We start from the raw sequence: 16,680 nt of genomic DNA on the forward strand, positions 1-16,680 counted from the left end.
AGTTAATCGTGTTTTCTGAGTTCCTTTACATCAGTGTATTTTCCCCAAAATATCTTTTCTTCTCTGGGGGTTCCTAAATTCCTAACTGTTCATTATGCAGGTAGACATGAAATCCATTGAGATGAATTATTTGCAGGGCCTCCATATGCATTGTTTGGACAGGATGGGAGTGCCTCTGGTGATAAAACCAGCCAGATTAACCAGTCCCAGGACATGGCCGCCTTCAAGGAAGTCATGTTGACTGTATCCACTGAACTTGACCTACCTGGATTAGGATGTTGCCCTGGTGGTAGCAGGGACCTGGGCAAAAAGATAGGCCTACTCATGCCTGGGCCGGTGGGGACTTTTCCAAAGGGTTGGCCAGCCCAAACTTTTGCCTTGGAAACCCACCTACCACCACTACCACAGCCTTGGCCTCTCCAAGGGCTTGGGAGCATTTGCAGTGGAAACACCACTGCAGTTCGGTGCCCCAGCAAGCAAACCTACAGTCTGAGTCTGGCCCAGCACAGGCTACACACACTTTATTCCATATCTGAGTCCAGACACCCCGGCTCTGAGAGGCTATTCTCATTGTAACCACCGCTTGCCTGGGGCTGAGGCTCGGCGCTGACCCGGCCATAACTGCCACGGGCTGGACAATGGGCACATCTGTCCTTTCTCTGAGGGATGAAAGCACCTAAGCGGACACGGCTCTGCCTTTTGTAGCGGATTTTTTTTCTTTCTTTTGTAAATGAAAGAAAGCCGCGGCATGTGGCGGCCGGGTGTACGTCTCAAACTGGGGGCCTCCGCACACGTCCCCACCAGGCCCAAAGACCAGGTTCGATTCCGGATTGGAGCGTGACTGCGGGAAGGGCGAAATTACCCCCGAAGCTGAATTGATTTTCAGATCTGGAGGCTTCTCTCCGGGACGCCGGGAAAAGGGCGTCCCTACGGGCTAAACGGAGACCCACGCGCCGGCGTCCACCCTGCCTGCGTCAGTACTTCTGGAAAGCAACCGCCTCCGGGTGCTTTAGCAGGAGGGCCTTGGGAGTAACTGCAGGGACGGCCCGAGCCTCCACGGTCCCACCAGCACCCGGAAGTTAACACGGGTACCCTCCAGGGCACTCCCTCCGCTCTCCCTCGCCTCCTTCCACAGGCCGAGTCATTGGCGAAGCGGACGCACAGCCTTAATTATGAGCTGAGCGGGAGAAGGAGCCAGGCGGCGGGGGACAGTGAGGTATGGCCCGAACTGGGACTCTTGGCACTGAGTCAAGGACAGGAAATATATGTTTTGTGCTTGTGTGTATGCATTTATGAATAGGTAGATATAGATACAAGTTTAAAGAGTTAATCGTGTTTTCTGAGTTGCTTTACATCAGTGTATTTTCCCCAAAATATCTTTTCTTCTCTGGGGGTTCCTAAATTCCTAACTGTTCATTATGCAGGTAGACATGAAATCCATTGAGATGAATTATTTGCAGGGCTTGGATATGCATTGTTTGGACAGGCTGGGAGTGCCTGGATGAGACACAGGAGGGCATGGATGAGAAAGGGTGGGCAAGTATGTATCTGGGAGGACGAAGGGTGCCAGGTCAACGGCCGCCAAACGGACCCAGCCCTTTAAGCAATTTGCACCCCACTCCAACCTCCATCCCCAATAGGCCGTGTATTCAAGGGTGGGAAAGCGCACTCCCAGCAGCCCCCCGGGAAATAAAGCTTAGTGGGCCAGAGCCGAAGGGGTGATGACACAGTCCCCAGCTCCCCGGGCAACCTGCACCGGGAAGCAGCAACTGGAGAGAGAGGGGCGATGTCTCTCCAAGCATAGCACTCCAGCGGCTAAGAGCCCGACAGGAGCGTCCCTGGGCTGGGAGGAGAGAGCCCACCCAAGCAAGGGAGGCGAGCGAGCCAGGCGCTAGTCTCCTGGGGTTGCAGCGGCGGCCCCAGGTCGTGCTCTGCGCCAATCTTTCGCACGTGCCCGCAGCTCCCTGGCCATCCGGCGCCGCAGGGAAGGCGCTGGGCCCCCTCCTTCGTTTGTACGGGGACGTCAAGTGCCGGTCGCGCCAGGACCTAGGGGGAGGGGGCGGGCCTCGCGCATGCGCGCTGCGCCCGGCGGGCTTGAGGGCGGGCCGCGGCGGCGGCGGCGGCGGCGGCTACCTAACCGCGGCCACAGAGTCTGCAACAGTAACAGAGCCATGGCTCAAGCTGGCCAGCGGCGCGGGCAGGCAGCAGCCGCGGCAGGCGCGCGGGCCGCGGCGGGGGAGCCGGGGACCTCAGAATTTTAAGAAAGAGAGGGGCGAGAGGTGGCCGAGGCGGGCGGGCTGGGGCACTGCGCTCTCCCAACGGCGCGGATCCTTTTTGGAAATTAATATTTTTTTAAAAAGCCGAGGACGCAGAGGGGAAGGTGGGGAAGAGGGAAGGCGACACACACACACACACACACACGCACACACGCACACGCACACACAGATACACACGGAGAGAGAGAGAGAGAGAGAGAGAGAGAGACAGAGCCCCACAGTGAGAGGAAGGAAGGCAACAGTCGCCAGCAGCCGATGTGAAGACCGGACTCCGTGCGCCCCTCGCCGCCTCTGCCTGGCCACATCGATGTTGTGTCAGCCGCCTGCTCGCCCGGATCACGATGAACGCGCAGCTGACCATGGAGGCGATCGGCGAGCTGCACGGGGTGAGCCATGAGCCGGTGCCCGCCCCTGCCGACCTGCTGGGCGGCAGCCCCCATGCGCGCAGCTCGGTGGCGCACCGCGGCAGCCACCTGCCCCCCGCGCACCCGCGCTCCATGGGCATGGCGTCCCTGCTGGACGGCGGCAGCGGCGGCGGCGATTACCACCACCACCACCGGGCCCCCGAGCACAGCCTGACCGGCCCCCTGCACCCCACCATGACCATGGCCTGCGAGACTCCCCCAGGTATGAGCATGCCCACCACCTACACCACCTTGACCCCTCTGCAGCCGCTGCCTCCCATCTCCACAGTCTCGGACAAGTTCCCCCACCATCACCACCACCACCATCACCACCACCACCCGCACCACCACCAGCGCCTGGCGGGCAACGTGAGCGGTAGCTTCACGCTCATGCGGGATGAGCGCGGGCTGGCCTCCATGAATAACCTCTATACCCCCTACCACAAGGACGTGGCCGGCATGGGCCAGAGCCTCTCGCCCCTCTCCAGTTCCGGTCTGGGCAGCATCCACAACTCCCAGCAAGGGCTCCCCCACTATGCCCACCCGGGGGCCGCCATGCCCACCGACAAGATGCTCACCCCCAACGGCTTCGAAGCCCACCACCCGGCCATGCTCGGCCGCCACGGGGAGCAGCACCTCACGCCCACCTCAGCCGGCATGGTGCCCATCAACGGCCTTCCTCCGCACCATCCCCACGCCCACCTGAACGCCCAGGGCCACGGACAGCTCCTGGGCACAGCCCGGGAGCCCAACCCTTCGGTGACCGGCGCGCAGGTCAGCAATGGAAGTAATTCAGGGCAGATGGAAGAGATCAATACCAAAGAGGTGGCGCAGCGTATCACCACCGAGCTCAAGCGCTACAGCATCCCACAGGCCATCTTCGCGCAGAGGGTGCTTTGCCGCTCCCAGGGGACCCTCTCGGACCTGCTGCGCAACCCCAAACCCTGGAGCAAACTCAAATCCGGCCGGGAGACCTTCCGGAGGATGTGGAAGTGGCTGCAGGAGCCGGAGTTCCAGCGCATGTCCGCGCTCCGCTTAGCAGGTGAGCCGGCCAAGGAGCTGGGCGCGCGGGAGATAAGGTACACGAAAGCCGAAGGGACCAAAGGAGGGAGGGTAGGAGATAGGGCTGGGTGCGCTTCATCCCGCCCGCCCCTACCCCCAGAAGGGGGACTCCCTGTGCCTGGAAGGGCCAGCACAGGGCTGTGGGAGCAAATTGCCTACTCCAGGGCTCAGTGTGTTGGGCTGTGGAAGGCTCCGAGAGCTAAGCGGCGGGGCCTCGGCGACTGAAGAGGCGCATTTGCGCTCAGGGACAGCGAGGGAAGCTCGTATGACCTGAGGCGGAGAGAAATCCCCGCACCTGGTGAGACACTCTGCGCCACCTCTCAGTTCAGCGATCCGGGTTTGGGAAGAGGGATGCAACGCGTGCGAGGAATCGCACGCAAATGTTCCTCGCAGTTACCTCTGACACATCCCAGGCGCTGGGCTGGAGCGTGCCGGAGCAGCGTCGATGTTTGGCCGAACTGGCTGCTGTGACCCCCTCCCGCGCTCATTCTTTTGGCGCTGGCTGTGGTGACCTCAATCTAAGAGTATGGGCAAAAAAGTTTCAAAGCCATTGGGCGGTGGGTGTGTAGCACAGCCGAGGTGTAAGGGTTAGAACGCTCTCTGCGCATGAAATTGGCTGTGGAAAGGAGAGGGAGGCTGACCGTCCCAAGGTTCCAGTGAGAGCTGCAAAGCAATAGCGAAGTCCTGGGACCGACTCCGCTGCCAACTCCCTGAGGACTTTGCATTTTGTTTTATTATTCCTCTTCGCGATTTTCGTCTGAATCCCCGTGCGGGAGGGGGGTTTGGGGATAAGAGTGTGTAAATGACCCCCAAGTCTAGGAACAGAGGTCTCCTACCCGAAACCCCAAGCCCCAGGTGTTTCTGAGTTCAGCTGGAAGCTCTCCCTGGCGCAGCGCAGCCACCGCGCCTGGCTCCCCGAGACCGCGAATAGGCAGAGAAGACAGCTGAGCCCAGCCCGAACCCCACCGGGGATTTCAGGAGGATTCGGCGACCCTTGAGGGTGGAGAACATGAGGGGAGGTAGAGCTAAGGACAGCGGAGGGTGGCCTGGGTTTGATGAGATCCGGCCGGCGGTTGCCAAGTTGATTGACTCCTGGTCCATGCCCCCCCCCACTCCCCCACCCCCACCTCCACCTCCATCTCAGCCCGGCGCCCAGGTCTGAGCCTTGGCGAAGAGAAAAGGTAAAAGCCGGAATGAGGGTTTGTTAATTAACTGATCGTTCTCCATTAATTCGTCCCTGGAGAACCAGAGACAGTCAATCCGCTCTGAGCCGGGGGCACTGAGCCGTTTCACAGTCTAAAATCAAAGCGTGAGGCCAAAGCCCCCTCCCCCAACTCGTGCCTGCCAATGAGAAGCTAGGGGGTGGCAGGTGCCGACCAGGCTGCGATTCGTGCCCGGAAGGGACCCAAAGCGTTCTTTGGGTTTGGGCGCTCCAGGCCACCGGTCCCAAAGCGCCGCGCTGGCTGAGACTCTGCCCTGCCAGGTTTTCTAGCCCAGCTCTGCCTTCGTTCGCCCCAGGCAAAGTCCTCATGCAGGTTCCTGCAGCCTGCGCCCGGGAACCAGTCAGGGGAGAAGAGGCTCGCTGGGCGCCCCAGCGAATCGCTGGCTCCCGGGTTTCCACTCTCTAGCCCTTGTGCTACCGGCACCATATCTCCACCTGTGGGCTGCCCGCGAGCAACTGAGGTTCCGGAGGGAGTGGGCGAAGGGGCTGCTCCTCGCCCTGACTGCTCCGTCTCTCCAGAGCCCAAGGTAGTGCCTTTTCACACACCCACACCACCCCAGAGCCGGGCTTCAGGGCCTCTTACCCAGGCAGTGCCCGCTGAAGCCAAAGAGTGGAGCAGGGGAATGTGGGAAGAAGATAGAAATGGAGAAGTCTACCCCTCCGGGAAAACTCGGTCCCCATCCCCCACCCCCGCCCCCTGGAGGCTCTTGCTCTGGACTTCAATATCCCTCCTCCCCCTACTGCCTGCCATCGCCCCCTGGAAGGACAGACTGACATGTTCTGTTCAGAGACGACCTCTGAGCCGTGGAAACCTGGCCGCAGGAGCGCCCTCTGACCTCCAAGCGTGGAGAGCTACATAGCCGAGCTCAGGAGACGGCACTGCGGAAGGGGAGGGAGCCTGAGTGCTGGGACCCGCATGCTGGAGGCGCAAACCTGGTGCCTGGCAGGTGCTCGTGGCACCCAGGAGGCTATCGAAGGAGCGCCTGCCTGGGCACCCAGCAACCTGTAGAGGGCCATGCAGCCCTCGGCCCTAGGCCCATGGCCTTTTCCTCGAAAAAATGAAACACTGGAGAGTCCAGCAGGGCAGGCATTTGGCACCAAACACCAAGCCGACTCTGTGTCCTGAGACCCTGAGGAAGCATGTCTATTACATTTTTGTTTCCTTAACTTAAAAGGGATGGCGGAAAGGGCTAGGACTGAGGATTCTGTGTTGGTCCAGGACGGTCTCCTGCAAGGAACCAGGAACGGTCTCTTCACAACCTATTTTTAAGTTACTGAAGAACGAGCCATCTCATTAAACATTTTCGTATTTTAAAAAGAGTGGGGTTATTTTCTGAACTTTCCAAATGATCTCTAGCGGGCCAAGTGCAAGAGCCTTAAAACGGATTGCAGAGCGCCTTGGCCGTTCCTACGGGACATTACTGCCTGCCCCCCACTACCAGCTCCCATATGGGGAGGTGCCCCTGGCAGCTTTCCTTGCTGTTGCGCTCAGAGACCCTCCCCCCAGTCTCGTTCCAACCACCTTGCGAGGTCAGGGCTCACTGAGCTCGGTTCCTTCGCTCCGCAGCGGGAGAGTGGTGGCTTCTCCACGCCCCTCTGTGCTCCAGGTGCCGGCAGCCTGTTGCAGAGGGTCAAAACCCTCTGCACGTGGCGCTGTGTTTGGGGAAGCGCCTTCCGGTCACGAAATAACAGCGGCTGGTGGAAGAAGGGCGACAGGAGGAAATTCCCACCAAATTAACTACCTTTTAAAAATCAATATATGTTGTCTCCCTGTACTACTTGCTGCTGCCCCATTAAAGAGCAGAGCGACAGGGTTCTCGCCGCGTCTCCTCCCGGATGAGGCAGGGGGGTGTGGGGGGGTGGCGCGCTTCTGACGTGGGCGTCTATCAAGACGCAAGATTAGTTTCCAATTAAAGATTCCAGAGGGCTTCGGCCACACGGCAGGAGCTGCCGGCTCGGAAAGAGACAGCGACACGCACCCAACAGCAAGCGCAGCACCGCGGACCCAGGGGAAGGCGGCGCGCAGGCCCGAGGTTCGAGTGGGGGTGGGTGTTGGGCACTCCGACCTGCCCTGCCAGACTTGGAGGCGAGGAAACCCCCAAACCCCTCAGGGGAGTCGGCGGGGCCTCCAGCACCCAGACTGCGCCTCCTTCCCGTCCAGTGTTTGCCCCAGAACGACCTGAAGGAGGACCTGAGCCAAGGAGGAGGGGTTCGGTCGGGAGGCGGCCATGAGAAAGTCTTGCCCAGCCCAACCTGGGCTGTGTTTGCCCTGAGTGGCCTTGCGGCCTGGTTGATTGATAACTGGCCCCCGCACAAGTCCATTTGCTTTTTTGTTAATATTTATCCCAGGAGTGACATTTCAAATGTCCCCCCGCTTTTCTGGGCCATGGGAGTCAGGCAGGAGTGCGGGGCCCTAGGCAGAGCCCTTCAACTCTTGAAGACTCCTGGGCCGGGAGAGAAGCCAGGACTGGGCGTGTGGGACGCAGGAGCTGGAAGGGTTCCTGGGCCCAAGAGTTGGGGGAGAAGGCGTCAAGCGCAGCGGTTTCCTCGCGCTTCGCGTCTTGGCGCTGCGGGTCTGGTGCCGCGCAGCTGCTCCCAGCCCGCTGCGGCGCGAACAAAGGGCGGGCAGGGCGCGACCGACCGTGTCCGCCTCTGAGCCCGGGGCGAGGGGCGCCACCAGCTGAGAGCGCCTCCTCCTAAGGCCTGGGATGGCCTCCTACGGAGACCAAGGAGTCCCAGAGCCCGCCAGGCCGAAAAGTGGCAGTGCATCCCGGTGGTCGACTGGGGACCCTCCACACACACACCAGCCGACTGCAAAACCAAAAAAGATCTCGCTCCTGCGGACAGTCACCAGAAGGCTCTGCGTGGTGCCTGTCTCACGGCCAGTGTCTGTCCCCTCGAGGGTGTAGGACCATAGTTCCCTCTGTGTAGTTCTCTCTGTGTAATGGGCATAAACCCGGGTGAGGAGAGGGAGGTGCGCTTGGGCGTAAGAAGTGGGCTCGTGGCGACGACTGGAGCCGCTATGGCTGGGGCAGGGGAAACCTACTTCTGGGGCTTGAGTGGTACTGATGGCTATTGTGTAGCGACCTTGGTGTCAGCGCAGCTAGGATGCCTGCCAGAGACGAAGTCCACTACCCGTTCGGAGGTATGCGGCTATCCCGTCAGCGGGTGCAGCACCTATCGCCTTGGAAGCATCCGGAGAGGGATCCCGGTAGCTGGGGCGACCAGCCTGACCCGGGGCACAGCGGTTGCTAGAGACCCAGCCCCGACATCGCCGCTTACAACCGACACTTGGGTCGGACAGTGCCAACAATAGCACGGTTGTGTTGTAGCAGCAGAGGACCCAAATCCCAGGATGCGCCTCTCCTTATCTGCAAGCCTCGAGCCCTCCGCGCTCCCTGCTTCCCTCCACTGGGCTCCCTTTCCTGGAGTGGCCTGGCTGTGCTGCGGGAGCGGCGCGCGCCCCCTGCGGGCGGTCGGAACTGAGCGCCCCGCGAGCGTCCGTGGTTCAGCCCGCGGCGGCGAAGAAAGGGATGCTTGCTGCGCCTTTGTTTTTAGAGCGTCGTTGTTCTAGTGAATTTCAAAACAATAACTATTTTGATAGGAAGAAAGTGTGAAGGAGGAAGAGAAGGGTATCTAGAGGGTCCGTCGGGGTACCTAACAATGCCTGGGTGTTACCCAATTCATGAAAACAAAATTCTCATCCCCCGAAGTACACCTCAGCTCTAACCTCCCCAAACAAGATGTGTACTTGGATTTTGTATCCGAAGTATGCTTTTGTTGGCATGTTTTCATTTAAGAAAACCGGGGTCAGAGTAGAGAAGATGACCCTGGCGGTCCGAAGTCGGAGGTTGGAGCTGAGGGATGTAAATACCCGGCGGATTGGAGGTTCCTTTGTTGTGTTGTTTCCCCTTCCTGCAAACTGACTGGAGTCAGGAGGCAGCCCTGAGGCTTTGAGCTGGGAAGTCTTTGTTTCCTCTCGTGTGGGGTGGGTGAAAGGGCCTTCGGAGGCCGACTGGCCTGGAGCCCTGGCGCGGAGTCAGGACCCTGGACAGGGTCCCACAGCCCTGACGCCTGGTCCCGTTTCTCTTCGCCTCTGGTAGGCGGATAGAATGTCTTTGGGAAATCACAGTAAGAAAACAAAAATTAACAGCTAAAGTTCCGAAGTTTATTAGGGCGCTAGGCCCAGCCAGGAATAAACGCTGGCACACTGAGGTAATCGAAAAGATCAAACCTATCCTCGTCGATCGGGTGGTTGATCTTTTCGTCCCTCCACGCGGTTTTGTGTGAGTATCTGAGTGCACGTGCACACCTGCTTATAAAATTGGAATTCGCGTCCCTGTGGGTGTGACAGGGGTTGGATCATTAAGCTAAAACCTTCAATTCAGTCCCTTTGATCCGCGCTGGGGAAAATCTATAGTCATCTCTAATCTACGAGGTCTTTAAGGAGGTTGTTACACGAGCTGTTTTGATGTCATTATTTCCACATTCATGGCAAATTCAGCTAATCAAACAAATGCTGCTACCCCAACTTATCAGAAGAAATCGTTCTTACAGAGCATACCAATAAAATTTATTTCTGATTTTCTTGTAAGACAGAAAATCCTCAAGTCTAATAAAGGTGGGTAATTAAGAAGGAGGCTCTCCAATATCCTGCTCCTCAGCTTGAGGCCTTGTTCCTCAAGTGACATTGCTCGTGCTCTTTGTAAAGTCCGTATATTGGAATATTTAAACACCGACTTAATATTTTAAATCAATCTAGGAGCCTTCATGTTTTGAATGAGAAACGACTAGTTTCCTTTCAGTCTCCATTAAAACAGCAGGATTTCCACACTGTTGGTAAAATTGAATGGCCCCCAACCTAGGGTAGCAACAGAAGGAAGGTGTTACTGAAGTTGTGGTTGTTAGAGGGTGCATTTCTTATAATGCTGGAGAAAACATTTAACAAATATTTGTTAAATAATATTCTCGTTGTGTCTCTATTTGAATAAGCCGGATAAGCATCTTTGGGAGAAGAAAGCCACATTATTTCTACATGAAAAATGTCAGTCTCATAGAGTCCAGTAAAAAGAAAAAAAAAGTATTCCTTATGTGAATGGATTTAGTGCACAATAATAAATTCGTACCTTCTATCAATAGGTTTGTATAGGTTCTTCTTTTAATACAAGTATGTTAATACTAATGAAGCTTAATTTCCTCCTGAGATAATAAGATTGGGCTAGATGACTAGGCCAATCACAAGACAATCTGATTATTTTGATACAAACATAAAAATTATTTATCACAGGGTCTTGCTATAGAAGCATCCACATATGTCTCTTCCAAGAGATGTTACAGTATCATAAAATTGGAACAAATTAACCTCTAGAAATTTTCTTCTCTTAATAGCTAATAGATGCTGGGCTTAATACCAAGATGATGGGTTGATCTGTGCAGCAAACCACCATGGCACATGTTTACCTATGTAAAAAATCTGCACATCCTACACGTGTACCCTGGAACTCAAAATAAAAGTTGAAGAAAAAAAGAAATTTTCTTCTCTTGTAGATGAGGCAATTTAATAAGACAACAGCTGGACAGAACTAGACCCTAAAGTACAACCAATCTCATTTGTCATGGTAACTGATAAGGAAGAAGCTTAAGTTTTTTGTGCACATTCTATTTGTTAGGTACTGTGATCGGAACATAGATGTTCTCATTGAAGACTCACCATTTATACCAGTGGTTCCCAAATCTTGCTATACATTGGAATCACTTAGAGACCTTTAAAAAACTGATGCCTGGCTGCAGCTTCAGATATTTTGATGTAATTGGTACAGGACGTGACATGGGCATTGGGATTTTTATAAACTCCCAGGCGAATTTGATGTGCAGCCAAGTTTGGGAACCATTAATCTAAGTGGTAGTTACTGCTTTTTTCCCTGTTGCTCTCTTCAGTGAGGTTAAATAATTTACTTGTGACAACACCACTGGAAAACAGTGATGCCCTGAGCTCAGCTTTCCCAGTTCAAGGGCCCAGAACCTTTTATCCTCCATCCCATGCTTCTGTTGCCAGGACAGGTGCACCAGGTTAGTGGAGTCAGAATGTGGAAATAACTGATTTGAAAGTCTCTACATAATAAAGCTCTTGAAATTAGAGAAAGTGCGTCTTTCCTTTGGGACTCTCAAAAAGAGTCACTTAGGAAAACTTACTTCTTTTATACTCAAGACTTGTAAAAGAGATTTTTTATTACTCTTTTTTGAAGAAGCAGCCAGAAAATGTGAGGAAGTGCCAGAAGTAGATGTGAGACCCCAGCCTCCCCATCCCTTTGTTCACTTAAACAATTATTGATGGACAAGACCCATCTCATTAGATGCGCCTGTGGGTGGGGCTGGTCCATTGGGTCCCTTGCCTTGGAGGGGGGCCCAAGGGCCCAGATCTTCCCATACCTTCAGGCATTGGCATTCTGATCTGCACTTGGATGGCAATTACACTTCTTGGCACCACATCAGTGCCTGCCTTGCTATTTCAAAGCTTGTCTGTAACTCATATTTTAGGGCTCTGCACTAAAAAGTAATAAATTGACCAAAACTCAGTATATAGGCTGGGAGTTGTCTAAAGGGCATCTTGCAATTTCTGTCAAACACTGCATGTTTCCAGTCACCATGTGTTTCTCATCTTCCTTTGCATATGCCACCATGGGATATTCAGAATCGACGGTTTCTGAAATCACTGCTTTCGTTTTCACATCTGGTGATGATCTCATAGTCCCAAAGAGAGGTTCTCGAAGGAACGCAATAAACTATGTGCTTTTTGCTTTCTTTCCTGTTGTCTTCTAAAACAGATCAATGGGGAAAAGTAAATAAACAAACGACCGAAGCGCGCCACCTAGTGACCTCTGTGCTCGCTGCAGATTCTGCGACTGAAGTGCGCGAGAGGAGTGGCTAACGCGATTCGAGTATTGATGGAGTCACAAAAATCGTTCATTAAGGCAATTTAATCTTTGCTATTAAATGTCCTTTCAATTCATTTGGGGTAATTAAGATGCAGTTAAAGTGATTAAATTCTAATTACTTATGCTAGACAAAGACATATTTGTCACACTAATGCGGTTAACTAAGGACTCAGAAAGAAAGTTAACATTTACTTCAAATGATGCAACTGGAAAAATCAGTTCCTCTTTTCATCATTAATCCAGTGAGCTGGGTGATTATGTAATGGCACTACCAGCTCATTAAAAGGGGAAGTGCTGATTAAAATGACTGCTAGGAGGAAAACTGGAACCACAAGTACCTCAGTACTGTTTGGTCAGCATTCCTGCACAAAATTACTTGGTGTTCTTTCCCCCAAGCCCCCCACCCCAGAGTAATAAACAGCTCCTAAGTTTCATCCTGACATTAAAAAAGGGCTGCCTCACAGAAAGCTTTTAGCATCTGCCTGCAGACGTTGTTAAACCAAAATATATGTTTAAATGGTAAAAGAGGACTCGGTGTAGAGAGGACCAGGCAGATGGGAAGGGGTAGGGAGGAAGAGAATTCCTGAAGGACACAGCTCCAGAAGGAAAATTTCCACTACAGGCTTCGAAAGCCCCCTTTGTTCACACCAACACCCATCCTGTTAGGAAGTACTCCTTCTCCTCCCCAGCTCCACATTTACTGTCTAATGGATGGAGACAGATGCCTCTGCCCTGGACTTGTACCACACTTGGTTATTATGCGCAGTCCGAAGAGCGCTAAGTACCTCTGCTGCAGATTGGTCTCTTTTCAGCATTTTTCCAAATTCACATGTGGATTAGAAACCATCAAGTCACTGAAGCTATTCTGCCATAATCTCTGTAGATCATTCCCAGAATCTTACTATAGCCTAATTATGAGTGCTCCTAAGGGGAAGATGATTTTAAACTTAATGAATTTAAAGTTTTCCTTGCTCATAAAAATGGCTTTTTAAGGAGGTGCCTAGTATGGGGATGGGGAATGATCCAAGGACAAGAATGATCAATCAGATAATTGGGGACTGTTTATCCCCCAGGAGACCAGTGTCTCTTAGTATAGTTAAATTTGCATATTGAAACTATAATTGTGGTTTCTTTATCTCATCGAATATCACCCCTGTTTATAACCAAAGAAACAAAAGTTATCAAATTTGTGTCACTTAAGTTAAACAAGTATTTTTTTTTTTTTTTAAATAAACTGGTTGGCCGGGGACGGTGGCTGAAGCCTGTAGTCCCAGCACTTTGGGAGGCCAAGGCGGGCAGATCACAAGGTCAGGAGATCGAGGCCATCCTGGCCAACAGGGTGAAACCCTGTCTGTACTAAAATACAAAAAAATAATAATATTAGCTGGGTGTGGTGGCCTGCGCCTGTAGTCCCAGCTACTCAGGAGGCTGAGGCAGGGGGAATCACTTGAACCTGGGAGGCAGAGGTTGCAGTGAGCCTAGATCACACCACTACACTCCAGCCTGGGCGACAGCGAGACTCCATCTCAAAATAATTAATTAATTAAATAAATTGGTCAGTAATTTAAATATTTACAGAGTCATTATTAATGTAATGGATCATATTACACCATCTTCAACTATAAAAAAAAAAAAAAAGCCGTCTCCAGATTAAGAATCACGTGCCCCGGAGAGAGGTTCCTGTAGTAATTAGCTCTTAGACATTGTCAAGTAATTTAACCTTTCTGGGCCTCAGTCCCAATAAATGTAGAATGAAGGATTTCGCTTTAGGGTCCCTTCCAGGTGTCACATTCTATGATTGATTGCCTTCTATGATGACTGTGTATCTATCCATGGGGAAGCTTAGTCGGGGCCCTAGTCTGTTCTAAGTTTGGTGCTGTGTCTGCAGTTTCAGGACTCAACAAAGTTTAAGGCTCAGGGGGCCAGTCCCTTGTCAGGTGGTCAGGAGGAAATAACCTATCCAGGCAGGAGCTCTGCCGTCTGGCCCCAGAGTGCTGCAGCTTGAGACTCCATTGCTTGTGTTTTAGTAAGACAAGCTGTTGGCAAGGATATGGGTCGTCAGGAACTCTTAACCACTGCTGCTGGAAAGGAAGGCAAATTGGCACCTTTATGACAAAAAAAATAGTGTCAATGACTTGGCATCATCTTCTCAACCTGGACCTACATGTATCTAGCAATTCTACCCTTTGGCATATATTATAGGTAAATTCATAAATGCTCTTAGAGACATGCAAAGACTGTCCATGGCAGCATTGTTCCTAAGAGCAGAAAAACTGAAAAAGCCTAAACGTTCACTGATAAGGAATGCATAAATAAATCATGATATATAAAAACTATTTTTTAAAAAATGAGTAATAAACATAAATTTAGAGGAGTAGTTACCTCTGACAGGGGAAGGCAGGCAGATAAGAGGCAAGAACACCCTGTAGCTTCACAAGGCAACTAATGTTCTAGTTCTTTTACTGAGTGGTGGACTCATAGATGTTCATTTTGTTTTTGTGCTTCATATCTCACATATATGATACATATTGTTTGGTAGGCAGTGATTATTATTTATTTTTAACATTGGTGAGGTAGAAACATTGTTTTTGTCTGATTCCCCAACCCAAGCAATTCAGACCAAACAAACCTCAAGACATACTCTACTGTCATTTAAGCAGGTTCTAGCTCCATACTAAATGTCAGCTCTCATAGGAATTATATTCAGCCAATTTTGGACAGGAGAATAAAATAAGTAAAAGAGGGAATTTCATTAAATATGGAAAGAAGAGTTAATTTTTTCACTCATTTGAGCATGTTCTGTAGCAAGTTCCGTGCTCAGGACTGGAAATGGAATGTACAACACAATTTTTCTTTGGAACTCACAGTCTAGCAGGGAAGAGAACAAATAACTGTTTACATGTTTTGTGTGCGTGTGTGTGTGTGTGTGTGTGTGTGTGTGTGTGTGTGTGTGTGTGTTTTCCAGGAAGGAGAAGTTTAAGGTGTGATGAAGGGACAATTTTGAAGATCTGGAGGATGAGTAGGACTTGGGACAGAAATGGAGGAAGAGGTTTCCAGGCAGAGGGAACGACAGCGTGTGTGGGAGCCCTGGCTAAACTCCTTTTGCAGAAAAGATCTTAGATCGGAATTACTATGAATCTAAAACCTTGTTTCTTTTCCAGCACAGCTGAGTGACACAAAACATTGCCATCAATTACAAAAGCATTCTCCAAAGCTGTGGTTTTCAGTGGTAGGGAGACATGGGCTGAGAGTGTCATATTCCTCTAGAAGAGAAATCAGATTGGAAGGGGAGAAGGGGGGAGAATATGCGCTGCTTAAAAAGTTTCCCAGGTGATTCTAATATAAATTCAAGTGGCGAATTAGAATAATGGTATTGAGAATTTAAGGGTAGATGACTCTTATTTTTACTCCCTTTTCTTACTTATTTCTGGAATAACCTAGAGCTTCGTAGCTTACTCTGTGTATAACTGTGTGTTTGTGTGTGTTTATAAAATCTTTTACTTCTTTTGATCTTTTTGAAATCAAAAGTTCACTCAAAACTTCAAGATCCTTACAGGAATGATTGATTCAACATGCTCCCCCATCTAAAAAAGTTATTAATGTTCTATAGGTCCTCACTACTCAAAGTGTTGCTCCCTAAACAGCAACATCGACCTCACCTGGGAACTTGTAAGAACTGTAGACCCTCAGGTTCCACCCCAGACCTACTGAACCTGAATCTGCATTTCAGCAAGACCCCCAGGAAATTCTTGTGTCCATTAAAGTCTGAGAAGCACCACTGATGGCCATGTGACATCACTCAAAAGGTCTGTTTTCCTTCATTCACCCAAACACCGATCGGGTGCCTCCTATGTGCCAGGCACTAGGCTGAGTACAGGGGCGTGAAAGAGGAATGAGGTGTTTATTGTATCCTGGAGGAGCTCACAGGGAGGAAGCATGCAGGAAAATAAATACTGACAAAGTCTCTGATCTGTGTAGAAATAAAGTTCTGTGGGAGTGGGCAGGAAAACTGGAAAGAAGACTGAAAGGAGATGACAAAGGACCTGGTGTATTGGTGCAGCCCAAAGGAAGTTGTGACCTGTCTTGGAGTGAAATGGTCAGATTTGTGCTTTTGAAAGCATGCTGGAGAGGAAGATAATGGGAGGAAAAGTCGCAAGGGACTAGCTAGAAGTGGCAATAGATTCTTAGGGTCTGATTATATGTCATTGTCAGCAAAGGTGGAGAAAATGGGTGACAAAATTTGAGAGCTATTTCTAAAGTCGAGTAGACATGGTGGAGAGTGAAAATGGAAATGGAACAGGCTCCTTGCTTCTGGCATGGGAAGCTGGGTGCTTGGATATACCTTTAACTGCAGAGTGGCTATGTGGATGTCAATATAAAGATGGAATGTTTCAGAATAGCTCACCCTCTCAAATACATTCCTACGACAGGTGGGATCTCTGGCTTCTGTATAGATTTGAGGTATCCAATCAGTTAGATTGTTTCTGCCTCACCAGAACCTGTTACTTACTGAGAGAGACATGATGTGAGCACAATGCTAATGAGGTGAAGATTGTCGGTCCTTTGGGTCCAGTTTTCACTTCCCAGTGTTGGTGGGCAGTGATGGTTACTCATGTTCCATCCAACCACCTCCCTGGGTACAAGGAGCCCTGAAGAACCAGTGGAAGGGTTTAGCCCAAATCCATCCCTGCTGTTAGAGAAACAAAAGTAACTCCCCAGTAATGGTAGCTCAAGAGCTGTCTATCTATAAACAAAGAAAACAGCAGAGTAGACAGAAGCAC

The 16,680-nt window shown here is 51.4% G+C and overlaps 1 protein-coding gene across 1 annotated transcript in view; it reads left to right on the forward strand.

Annotated features, from left to right (window-relative positions):
* Positions 1-2,429: 2,429 nt before the first annotated feature.
* Positions 2,430-16,680, forward strand: part of ONECUT1 (one cut homeobox 1) — a 33,200-nt gene continuing 18,949 nt past the window's right edge. Inside the window, exon 1 of the mRNA XM_055276944.2 lies at positions 2,430-3,722. Coding sequence (XP_055132919.1) covers positions 2,618-3,722 — 1,105 coding nt within the window. The 5' untranslated portion in view covers positions 2,430-2,617. The remainder of the gene's footprint in view (positions 3,723-16,680) is intronic.

Source organism: Symphalangus syndactylus, chromosome 5 (assembly GCF_028878055.3).
Source record: "Symphalangus syndactylus isolate Jambi chromosome 5, NHGRI_mSymSyn1-v2.1_pri, whole genome shotgun sequence".
Lineage (NCBI taxonomy): Eukaryota > Metazoa > Chordata > Mammalia > Primates > Hylobatidae > Symphalangus > Symphalangus syndactylus.